Here is a 12,439-nt window from a genome sequence, read left to right on the forward strand (position 1 = left end):
CCAATTGCACCCCCCCCCCCCCCCCCTTCCTGGCACCCGGGAATCATTGTGTGGCACCTTCTGATTCATCAAAGTCCTATTTGGTTACAATCTGCATAATGATATAGATTAAAATATGTAACTTCTTACCTGCGTTTGGCTGAAAGTATTACAGTAGAAGAGACCTAAAGAACACAGATCATATGAGCATTATAAACAAAGTTATATAACATTTATTAAGACGCTGTCACCTTCCCCATGCATGAAAATGCGTACGTTCATGTGCATGGGTTCAAGAATGCAAAGGAGTTATTAGACCCATATACATTTGAAAATGTTATCAATGCATTTGAAACCATTTTTTTTCTGCTAAACGCATATACAAAATGGGCAGAGGTATGTTTTATATTGCCATAGAGATTATTCTAAATATTGGACGGGGAGCATTTCATTTGCGCCACAGTGATCTACTTGTATCCCTCCCCAACAATAAGTCTTCCTCATTCCTTCAAATGATAAATTCACTGAGTTATTTATTGGTTTATGTTGTGGTTCTCTTCATTCTCTTTAAATGGCAAAAATGGTGCATTGGGCCCTATTTGTTATAGCGGTAGTGTGTATGATGGGTCCTTATAAACAGAGCAATCCTAATGATAATCTGGAGAATATATATTCATAATTATATGAGGGTAAAAGAACTGTCTGCATTTAGCAAATTAGCTTTTTATTGCACAGTTCAACCCTAAAGATTCCATTTCTCATAAAGAGCTCTGTATTAACTCTATATGGGACTCTGCTTGGTGCTTAGAATAATTGTGTTCATAAAACCTCACCTGAAGTCATAAATATGTAAAGGGGACCAGAACCTGCATGGCGTGATTATGCATGAGGCATTAAAGCTGCGGTCCTTAGGGCATGCAAATACAAATATAAACACAGAAGTAATATCACATAATATAATGATTTGAAAGTAAATATTAATGCTCATAATCTTTCTATTTACAGCTCCATGCTGGGTCAGCAGAATTGTAAAATCATACGCTTTTCCATTAGGTAATGCATCTGAGTAGAAAGTAGGAACAACTGTAGGCACGTTGGTGCATTCATTTTTGGATGGATGGAAGCCCAAACTCCCATCTCTGACCTCCGGTTGTAGTTTCAGAAATATAAATTAAATAAGGTATCCATGGGGGAGGGAACTTCCTTTTTACAAAAAAGATGGGAGGAGCTGGGACCTCAGGTCCAGAGCTCAAGCCACTGGAGACCCAAAAGATGGAAACAGCTGAGAAGTGGTTCAACCAGCAGGGGCAAAACCTGAATTCATATTTAAAGGGTATCTATGGTCAAAAGCTAAAAATAAATATGGATTTCTATATTGAATTTCCATTAGTTCTATCCCATTCCTAGTAATCATATCAATCTAGAAATAAAAAAAAACATACTTATTGAAAATGCCCATAGATGTACTTCCTCAATGTACTGACAGTTTTTCACTCTTCCCTGTGTTACAACTTTCGCAGATTCTGCCTGCTGAACTAAAACTCAACGTCTGAACAATTTCCCATTATCATTGCTTGCTGGAAGCAATGCATCATGGGATGTGTACGTACAGTAGTCTTGAGAAATCAGGATTGGATCATATCAAGCAACAGGAAAAGAGAAAAGAGAAAGCACACTGGGAATCCAGGAAGTTGGTGAAAGTGATGAGCAGATGGAAGGCAGAACTCTCTACATAAAAGGGATTGTTCAAATAAGCTTTGATTGCATTATCAAAAACAACTCTGTTATGTATTCCTATTACTGTCACAGACCTACCCGGATCAGAGCTCTGTGTTTGAGGCGTGCCGTCCGTCCATGACGTCACGGCCGACTCTTCCCCTTGGCCGCAGCTCCTCCTCAAAAACACAGCTGAGCAACTTACTCGGCGTTCTATCGTTCTGGAACGTCGAGCGAGTGGTTCTGAGGACAGAGCAAGAGACAGTGTGATACAGGCTGAACTGGAGAGTGAGACTCATTGCTGCACACCAGGACCTGCCATTGGACCAACACTGAGGTTGCATCGATCACCCCAAGTACCATCCACATTTGCCTCATACCTTCAAGCAAACCGCAAGTAACTGGGAAACTTCCCACCTGTTATTTCCACTCAAATACCTGGTTGTGCTGTATTGGGAACTCAGGCTTGGCTTAACAAGTAACAACCACCTGTTGAAACTGCTTCACCTTTACTTATGCTGAATTGTTGAACTGTGATCAGAGATAACCATTGACAACTCATCTGTTTGTTGCACCCCCAAACATAACCGCATTGCTCACTTGATGAACTGTGATTAGCAAGATACCAACTGCTCCTAGCAGTCCGCCATCATATGCGGATCTGCTCCAACCTATTTGTTGCCACTTCCTCATCCTCCCACCTGTTATATCCACTTCCATTTACATCTTCGTTGCTCTCTTGATTACTGAGTCAGTAGCAAAACTGTTGTCCTAGCAGTCCGCCAGCATATGCGGATCTACTCCAAACTATTGACTGCCACTTCCTCAAACCTACTTTCTTAGTACTACCGTTATTAGCGTAGTGAATTACGTCAAACCAACACACATAGGTCGGGGTACATGATGTTAAGCGGTTCCCCTTGGTACTGAGTGCATTGGGGTCCGCCAAACTGAACCAAACCCTCAATCCTATTTATCAATCTCCGCAGCTGAGATCCATACTAACCCAAACCTAGCTAGACTGTGACAATTACAATGCTGATGCTGTAAAAGGATAGTGCATGCTGGGACTTTAGAAAATCATTAAAAAAATGTGTTTAATTGTACCAAAAAAAGTCCATGCTCCTTTCCCTTGCAGGGTCCTATGGAGCCACCCTTGTGTGTGCTAGTAAGTTGTGTGTGTGTCTCCACAAACACACAGGCACAGCAAGGCAATGACACTCCCCTTTTTTTACCCCTCCTTCCTCCCTTCTCCAAGCTAGTAGATATACAACTGCTGGAGACTGCTCTGCCCCTTGTGGTCTAGTACTCAACAGGAAGTCCAGGGAAGCCGAGCGGAAAGAGTTGGAGCTGTTTGGAAGTGTTGGGCAAACATTTAAAGAAATACTTTGCTGGGAAGTGTACATTTGTTTGATCTGGATTCATTTTAGAAAATGCGTACAAAGTATATCTAAATGTATTTTTTTTACTTTGGATAGAGTGATTTTTTTTGTCATCCCATTTGGAGAATTCACTTCCTGTTTCTCAGGCACAACAGGAAGAAGAAGGAAATTTCTCCAAACTGAGGGATTTTTTTTGTTAAGTTTTGATTTAAGATACAAGAAAACCTGGTAATGTAGTTTTGAAAGTGTTTTCAAGCTTGTCAGATCTGCAGCTTCCAGTAAAGTGATATTAAAGTCAAAAGATTTTTAAGCTATTTCAAATGCTGTTGAAATCACTTAAATGGATGCTGCTCCTTAAACGTTTTAGAGTAAGCTGGTCATCTGAGCACTGGTCCTGATATCCTGTTTTAGGGTGGCTCCTTTCCCTTGCAGGGTCCTATGGAGACACTCTTGTGTGCTAGTTAGCTGTGTGTGTCTCCACAAACACACAGACACAGCAAGGCAAGACACTTCTCTGCTCTCTTCTCCCCACCCCCCTTCTCCTTCCTCCCTCCTCATTTTTACCTTCTTCAAGCTAGTAGGTGGATATGTGCTGGAGACTGCTATATCCCTTGTGATCTCCTACTTGGCAGACATTTTAGGGAGACTGAGCTGAGAGAGTTGGAGCCAGCTGCTTAAAAACAGTAAGTGCTTAGGAAACTTTTTTAAGAAATACTTTGCTGGGCAATGTATTTTTGATCTGGATTTATTATTAAAACAGTATGAGAGTTTAATATTACTTTAATATATTACCTGGTGATCCCGTGTTCTATCAAAGTTTGTGACTGCTTTAGAATGTGTGACCGGTGATGTGGTCACACATTTTAACCTAATCCCGCCCCGTTTTTTGGCGGGGTAATATGTGACCGGCAAAAGGTAAAGAATTCCAGCTGTTGCAGGGCAGATCGGCATCGCAGATGGTATGTGCAGGGGAACTGATCTGCCCAGGAACAGCTGATCAGTCCTGAAATGTCACTTCTATCCGGCTTTGTGACTGCGATCTCACATTCCACAAAGTCGGATAGAAGTGACATTTCAGGACCGATCAGCTGTTCCAGGGCAGATCGGTTCTGCTGCACATAACATCTGTGATGCCGATTTGCCCTGGAACAGCTGAGAAAGCGTTGGAACTCTTCTCCTTTTGCCGGTCACATATTCCACCGCCGAAAAAGTGGTTGTGATTACATTAAAATGTGTGAACACGTCCCCGTTCACACATTATAACGCAGTCACAAACTTTGATAGAACACCTGCCTTAAAGCGCCTTGTTCAGACATGTCCTATTATGGGGTGAAAGCTGTCTGACTTTTGTTCTCCTGTGATGTCAACCTGTCAAAAGAAACTCTGATGGACATTATTCTGACACATTGTGGAGGCATGGTCTACAGTTTTCACTGTCAGCAGTAATGATGTGCAGTCGATGCTGAAATTAATGCATGCACATAAGAAAGAAAGCAAAGGAGATCAACAGGACTCAAAAATAGATATCTAATGGTAAAACAGCATAAATGAAAAAAAACGGGGCAATTGTTTATGACACACATTGGGAGTGCCTAGTTACTATTACATTTGTGGTGATTTACAACAAATAGATTGTTCCCCTTGTAAGGACATTTTCACTTTGCAGGAGCATTTTTCCTTAGCTTAGTTAATGTGGTGAAAATGAACATTTAAAAAAACAAACAAACAGTATTTTTGCTTTTGATGATGGAAGTTGGCAGAGCTTTTTCTCATTTTCTAAGCTAAGGGAAAATTCCCTTTTAAAGCAAACAGCCTTTTTGCCTTTAGTAAATCAAACCCATTACGACAACTAACAGGGTTATTCATAAAAGGGTGAAGGGTTTGGAGAAGGCAGGAGAAGTGAACAATCTAGGACATCATAGCTGATTTGGAAAAATTCTCCAATTCTCCATTCTCTAACTGAAAAAGACAAGTGCTAGAAACATATTTCTACCACTGCCAAACATGTACAAATCATTCATATGATACAATGGTCGGTCTGCGTCGCGGTCGGTCTGCGTCACGGTCGGTCTGCGTCGCGGGAGCGATAATTTGACATTTTCTTTTACACCCAAAACTTTCACTCCAGACGAAGGAGCTGGTCACCCACATTGGATGACAGGGGAAGTGGGTGGAGTCCTATGCTGGATGACAGGGGAAGTGGGTGGAGTCCTATGCTGGATGACAGGGGAAGTGGGTGGAGTCCTACCTTGGATGACGGAGAGTAGGTGGAGTTCTGCATTGGATGATGGGGAAGTGGGTGGAGTCCCGCATTGGATGATGGGGAAGTGGGTGGAGCCCCTCATTGGATGATGGGATAGTGGGTGGAGTCCCGCATTGGATGATGGAAGTGGGCGGAGTCCCGCATTAAATGACAGGCTGGTGGGTGGAGTCCCACATTGAATGACAGGCTGGTGGGCGGAGTCCCGCATTGGATGATGGAAGTGGGTGGAGTCCCACGTTGAATAAGAGAGAGGTGGGTGGAGTCTGCCTCTGTGTCTTGTTCAGGAGGGAGGAGTATTCCTCACACAGCTCATTTCCCACCGCTGCTGGTCGGCTCCATCTTATCGTAGTTCCGGTATAACGGCCCCCCGGCAGCGGCTGTCCCCGGGTTGGGGGGTTATTTTGGGGTTTTTCATTTAAAATATGGAGAAAGAATTCTCTGAATCACCAGAAAATGTCATTATTACCATCTACCCTTCTATATATGATGGGAGTAGTCATACCCCTGAGGCACAACCCTTCTATATATGATGGGAGTAGTTATACCCCCGAGGCACAATCCTTCTATATATGATGGGAGTAGTCATACCCCCTGAGACGCAACCCTTCTATATATGATGGGAGTAGTTATACCCTGTGAGGTTTTATCTTAGGGTGGATGATGGGGGTATTAGTGCTGAGATGAGGTTGGAATCACTTCACAGACTTCACAGTTACCAGATAATTGATTTATTTGATGGAACGCAGCCGCACAATAATCAGGTTCTCATTGTCACGGAACATTTCTCTTGGCCCTTTCCTTCACTCCAGAACTTTCCATGTACTATGTGGAGGTCAGAGAAGAGGAGGATGAGGATGATGGTATATCATAACGAAGGTGATATTATCTTCTCAGCCCTGACGTGTCTGATTGCTCTGCCCAATGTGGAAATCCCTCAGGGGGGGGTAATACTGATTTATGAAGAATTCTGTATGCTCCGGCCCGCAAAGTATTTACGTGGATTGCGAGAGTCTTGCCTGCTGCTGTCTATGTGCAATATCTTCAGTAAAATAAAGCTCCAAAGTCAAAATATTCGATGAATCTGAAGGTGGAAGAGCCCCGGACAGGAGCACCTAAAATACAAGCAGCCAAGTTCCTGCGCAGGAAATCTGTACGATATGATAATGGGGCAATGGATGCTCTTGAGGGAGAGATCAGAGTGCTGAGTACATGCGGTATATTGGTCTTCCTCGATGGACCGGGCGCAGTTTGGCACATTATATATACATGGTGCACCCTGGAGCTGGGGAGAGGGCCAAGGATCTCTCGCTAGGGTCTGGTATGCTATATACAACTTGTCTCATCTTAAATATTCACTATAAAGTCAAATGTTTTACAGATTTTAACTACATTTCCACCAACATTAAAACATCTTTATAGCCTCAGGAAATACCTACATCTGCTTAAAAATATACAAGTTTGGCTTTTTTCACCATAGAAGCAGCTTTAGAGATGATGATCTGTCTGGGAGGGTTGGTGACGCGCTGTATCCCTTCTCCCCGGAAATTTGGCACTAGTTTGGGGTAGGAAATGGAGGGTTTGGCACACTTCGGCCGCCTAGGAGATGGGGATGGATTTAGGACATTCTCTGTCCATAAATCTCACCATCTGACGGTGAGGAGAGGGGCCCTTGCACCACCCATTTGAGTCACATGATCTGGTGTGGCCCTGCTGTGGGGGGAGGGGCATTGTGATCTGCACTGTAGACACTTTTCTCACAGACCCCTCGGGGTATTTCATGTTCCTCTCACCCTGCTGGCACCTTATTGGGCAAATGTTTTACAGTGCAAAATTTGCCTTTATTGCTATTTTATTAATATTGAACATTTTCACATTTGTAGGGTTAACACATTCCCTTCCGATTGGGACTTTTGTAGCCGACAAAGAGGCAAAGCCAGGCTGCTCCTGGTGTCCTGATGGTTCCAACAGACGTGTCCTATCCACCCCCGAGGCGACCTCTCCTAGTTCCCCCGCACGCACCAACCTCTCCCACCAAATGTCTTGTTAGCCAACCTTCTGTGGGTTGCTTGATCGTACACCTTGCTCATAAGCCACCCTCTGCCCAATCAAGTATTGTGCTGCTTGTGTGGCCCCTGGGGGTCCTGTAATGGTCACTTTCCTGCTTCTTGTTCCAGGGACAAATTCCCCTTTCTTGGAGATCTGTATGCGGGCTCCTGTTAGCTCTTGGTATTCAACCAATGTCTTTCCCCCTTTGCCCAGTATTGCACCTACCAGAGTTTCCGGTACTGCCATCTCCAGAGTCTCCTTGCCAGCGACACTTTCAGCAGCTAGTTTCTCCATGAGGATTCCTCCACCCCCCATGCCCAACGTAGAACCAGCGTCACCTGTGTAAGAAGCTAAGAGACTGACAGCTGCTGGATGGACACCACCTACCAGGGGATTGTACCCTAAACCTGTGCTGTAACCATAGCTGGCTAACGTGTTTAGAGCAGTAGAGATGGCCAGCAGATCGCCGCCAGATATTGCAGCCGAAGCAGTTGGTGTAGCCGGATATGGAGAAATGGCCGCCTCAGCTGTTCCTCCAGCATATGGAGATCCTGTTGGGTTGGAGTTGGCCACAGGCCCCTGGCTGTTGGTGTAGCTGATGTTGAAATAGGAAGTGCCCTGAGGCGGGTCCTCTTTTGCTTTGTGTATGATGCTTCTTACTGCATGCTGAACCTGAGCTGCTTCCCCACTCACTGTCACCACCCGTTCCTGGAGATTTGGACCGGCTGGCTTCTGGGAGAGCTGAACCCACGCTCCAGATTCCTCCATGATACTGCGGACAGTTGCTCCACCTTTCCCAATGATGAGGCCGGCTGTTGTGTTGGGAACAATAAGTTTAGCCTGAAAATTGAGTTGGGAGGAGAGAAAATGAATGAAGATGCGGTGAATGTAAAGTGAGAAAACAGTGTGGTAAGGAATCGGTATTAGATATATAGTGGTGAGAAATTAATACTTGGTACAGTGAGCTAAAGGATTAGTATTGGGGACAGTTTGTAGAGGGATTAGCATTAAATACAGTGTGGTGAAGGGTCAGTGATGGGTACAGTGTGGTGAAGGGTCGGTGTTGGGGACAGTGTGGTGAAGGGTCGGTGTTGGGGACAGTGTGGTGAAGGGTCAGTGTTGGGGATAGTGTGGTGAAGGGTCAGTGTTGGGGACAGTGGGGTGAAGGGTCAGTGTTGGGGACAGTGTGGTGAAGGGTCAGTGTTGGGTACAGCATGGTGATGAATTAGTGTTGTCTGTAGGTCATGTGATGTGTATATATAGATGGTCTGTAGGTCATGTGATGTGTACATATAGATGGTCTGCATGTCATGTGATGTGTACATATAGATGGTCTGTAGGTCATGTGATGTGTATATATAGATGGTCTGTAGGTCATGTGATGTGTACATATAGATGGTCTGCATGTCATGTGATGTGTACATATAGATGGTCTGTAGGTCATGTGATGTGTACATATAGATGGTCTGTAGGTCATGTGATGTGATGACACACCTGCTTGGCTCGTTCAGCACTGACCGTGCTCTGGGTGGGGAGGAGTCCCAGGTCGTTCTTCGGCGCTCCTTGAGGAAGCTCTCTGACTTTTTCTGCTATAAAGTTGTGTGCAGCCAGCAAAGCATCTGCTGTACCCTGTACCAGGCAGACCCGCTCCGTTGTCCCTGTTTACACAGACACAAATATGTTAGTTATCTTCCATCTTATCACTCATGTATGATTTGTGGGTGCGTTGACATTCGGGCTAGAGGTAAAGCTTGGGGATAATTCTGGTATTAGAGTTGGGGTTAGCGGGATAAGGCTAGGATTAGAGAGTTAAGGTCAGAGGGTGAGGTTTAGGGTTTGAGTCTTAGGGTTGGGTCAGAGGATTAGAGTTGGGTCAGAGGGTGAGGGTTAGGATTAGATTTGGGTCAGAGGGTTAGGGTTGGGTCAGAGAGTTAGGGTTGGGTCAGAGGATTAGAGTTGGGCAAGAGGGTTAGGGTTGGGTCAGAGGGTGAGGGTTAGGATTAGATTTGGGTCAGAGGGTTAGGGTTGGGTCAGAGGGGTGAGGGTTGGGTCAGAGGGGTGAGGGTTGGGTCAGAGGGGTTAGGGTTGGGTCAGAGGGTTGGGTCAGAGGGTTAGGGTTGGGTCAGAGGGTTAGGGTTGGGTCAGAGGGGTGAGGGTTGGGTCAGAAGGTTAGAGTTGGGTCAGAGGGTTAGGGTTGGGTCAGAGGGTGAGGGTTAGGATTAGATTTGGGTCAGAGGGTTAGGGTTGGGTCAGAGGGTTAGGGTTGGGTCAGAAGGTTGGGTCAGACTGGGGGGGTTGGGTCAGAAGGTTGGGTCAGATGGGTGAGGGTTGGGTCAGATGGTTAGGGTTGAGACAGAGGCTTAGGGTTGGGTCAGAGGGTTAGGGTTGGGTCAGAGGGTTAGGGTTGGGTCAGAGGGTTAGCGTTGGGTGAGAGGGTTGGGTCAGAGGGTTAGGGTTGGGTCAGAAGGTTGGGTCAGAGGGTTAGGGTTGGATCAGAGGGTTAGGGTTGGATCAGAGGGTTAGAATTGGGTCAGAGGGTGAGGGTTGGGTCAGAAGGTTGGGTCAGAGGGTTAGGGTTGTGTCAGAGGGTTAGGGTTGAGTCAGAGGGTTAGGGTTGGGTCAGAGGGTTAGGGTTGGGTCAGAGGGTTAGGGTTGGGTCAGAAGACTCACTTCTATGTCATCACATGACATGATATCATCCAATGAGAGGGGGGGTGTCACTTCTGGGAGATACTGCACATGTGAAGCAAATGGCGTCCATGGCGCGCATTCACCGAGCAGATCTCCGAGTTGCAGGTACAGAGGGGATGGGGAAGGGGAGGGCTGGGACTTGTAGTTCCCTTACCCTCTCTCACCTCAATACAAATATTCACATTTCATTTAAAGATCTGAAAAAACAAAAACTGCCGATTCTCCTGAAAGGAAACCCAGACGGAAATCTTTGGGCCTTCAGTGATGGAAATGCTCGTTGCCTGGCTGTGAGGTTGCAGGAAACCTTGTGTCTGCAGAAGCCACTAATATACAATGGGGGGCATTTATCAAAACAGGAGCAGAGAGAATCTGGAGCAGTTGCCCCCGGCAACCAATCAGCTTCTCTCTTCAGTTTGCTCGGGTAAGATTTGAAAATGAGACAGAGAAGCTGATTGGCTGCCGTGCAAATCTGCTCCAGTTTTGATAAATTCCCCCAATCTCTATTGTAGTGACATCACTGTGTCGTCATGGCAACCTGAAACATACATGACCAGCAGCAAGCTGTTTCCTTGGCAATGGATTATGTCCTGTGTAAGAGACTACATCGTCTGGTAGTCAGCCATCTCCATGGCAACCTTCTGTAGACTGACAATCCTGATTGGCTGGGGCCGGTTTCCATGGATACCAATTATCCCCTAAGCTTTGGCCTGGCAGGAGTTGTCAGCGTGCCAGGCTCACGCTGTGTGATTGTGGCGCGTTGGGATTCGCGGCACGTTCACCGGGACCCCCAGCGAGGGTGGTATCGCCTGGAAGAGGGACAGAAATAAACATGGAGATGGCTCAGGACAGAACGTTCCAGTGCTGTGTCATCTCTGTCCCTTCCCTCCCTCTGGCTAGCTGTGTGCAATGACCTGAGACCAGAACTCCTAATCTGCACACTGGTCCCACATCAGGGACTTGGAAAGCAATGAAGCCCAAGGATCAGCATGACGGTCAGGGGAGGTAGGACAATCATACTCATTATGTTATTACTATAAAAATGTATCATTTCCTGTCATCATCATCCTCCTCCTTCAGGGTGCTTCACAGAGATGGTCCCACCCACCTGCCTCCCCCAGCCAATGACGTGAGGCCAGTGGCTGACCGCAGGGGCACACAGGAAGGGTATGTGGCACTTTGGTCAGGCCTAGCTCTTCTCTATCCCTGGCCCCCGGGGCCCCCAGCCCTCCGCTCACAGACCCAGGGGCCCTCCAATCCTGGGCACCTTGTCTTGGCCGTCCTTGGAATCTCTTCTCCCTGTAAATAACGTGGAGCCGCCTGGGAGGATCCGTCCTGATCCCTACACCCCGAGGGACTCAGGCTGAGGGGGGCATCTCTAACCTTCCTCGTCCGCCTCGCAGGATCAAGATGGAGGGTAACCTGGTGGCCCCTCCTATCTCCAGAGTACATACTCCATGTTCATCCAGATCTGATCCCTCCCCCAGGGTCTGTCACCTCCCCCAGGGTCTGACACCTCCCCCAGGATCTGTCGCCTCCCCCAGGGTCTGTCACCTCCCCCAGGGTCTGACACCTCCCCCAGGGTCTGACACCTCCCCCAGGATCTGTCGCCTCCCCCAGGGTCTGTCACCTCCCCCAGGGTCTGTCACCTCCCCCAGGATCTGTCACCTCCCCCAGGGTCTGTCGCCTCCCCCAGGGTCTGTCGCCTCCTTCAGGATCTGTCGCCTCCCCCAGGGTCTGTCGCCTCCCCCAGGGTCTGTCGCCTCCCCCAGGGTCTGTCACCTCTGGGCTTAGTGTGAGGCACGAGGTTCCAGCCCCTCTGGACCTCTGTGGGCTCTAACAATGGACCCGGTTTGTGAACTGATGAGAGTTGTAGTTCTTTTCGCTCTCACTCAGAAGGTTGTGTTCCCTGGTTCTGAGATTGCACAGGAACAAAGTGCTGGTGAGTCCCAAAACTCCCTCCCGGGCGCGGGGCCCCGGGGCCCGGCCAGGGGTGACTGATAACACGGGACAGCAAAGCTCCTCACCTGGATAGAAGTCCTTGGACTTGGACAGCTTGATTGTGGCCCCCGTCTCCCGCTGGAGCTGGACAATGGTCTGCCCTCCTTTGCCGATAATGGAGCCGGCGGCATAGCTGGGAATGAGGACCTTCAGGAAGAGTTCAGCCTCATCTGCAGGATAAAGCACATGCTGAGATCAAACTCTGCCAACTTCCTGAGATCATTATACATTGGCTGCTGACTCCGCCCCCTGCACTGGCCAAGCTCCTCCTGTTCTTACCCTCCTCCTCCCCCCGCCACCCTCTAACGCCTAACACTAACCCTCTTCCACACAGAGAGCCAGGCTCCTCCTCTGCAGAGAGACC

The 12,439-nt window shown here is 47.4% G+C and overlaps 1 protein-coding gene across 1 annotated transcript in view; it reads right to left on the reverse strand.

The window, feature by feature from the left end:
• LOC108790280 (RNA-binding protein Nova-2-like) overlaps positions 1-12,270 on the reverse strand; it is a gene marked incomplete at its 5' end in the record, with an annotated part of 19,807 nt that extends 7,537 nt beyond the window's left edge. The window contains 3 exons of the mRNA XM_018560503.1: positions 7,339-8,226; positions 8,881-9,044; positions 12,102-12,270. Coding sequence (XP_018416005.1) covers positions 7,384-8,226; positions 8,881-9,044; positions 12,102-12,270 — 1,176 coding nt within the window. The remainder of the gene's footprint in view (positions 1-7,338; positions 8,227-8,880; positions 9,045-12,101) is intronic.
• Between the last annotated feature and the right edge of the window lie 169 nt (positions 12,271-12,439).

The sequence above is a fragment of the Nanorana parkeri genome, unplaced genomic scaffold, assembly GCF_000935625.1.
Source record: "Nanorana parkeri isolate BGI_ZX_2015 unplaced genomic scaffold, ASM93562v1 scaffold460, whole genome shotgun sequence".
Lineage (NCBI taxonomy): Eukaryota > Metazoa > Chordata > Amphibia > Anura > Dicroglossidae > Nanorana > Nanorana parkeri.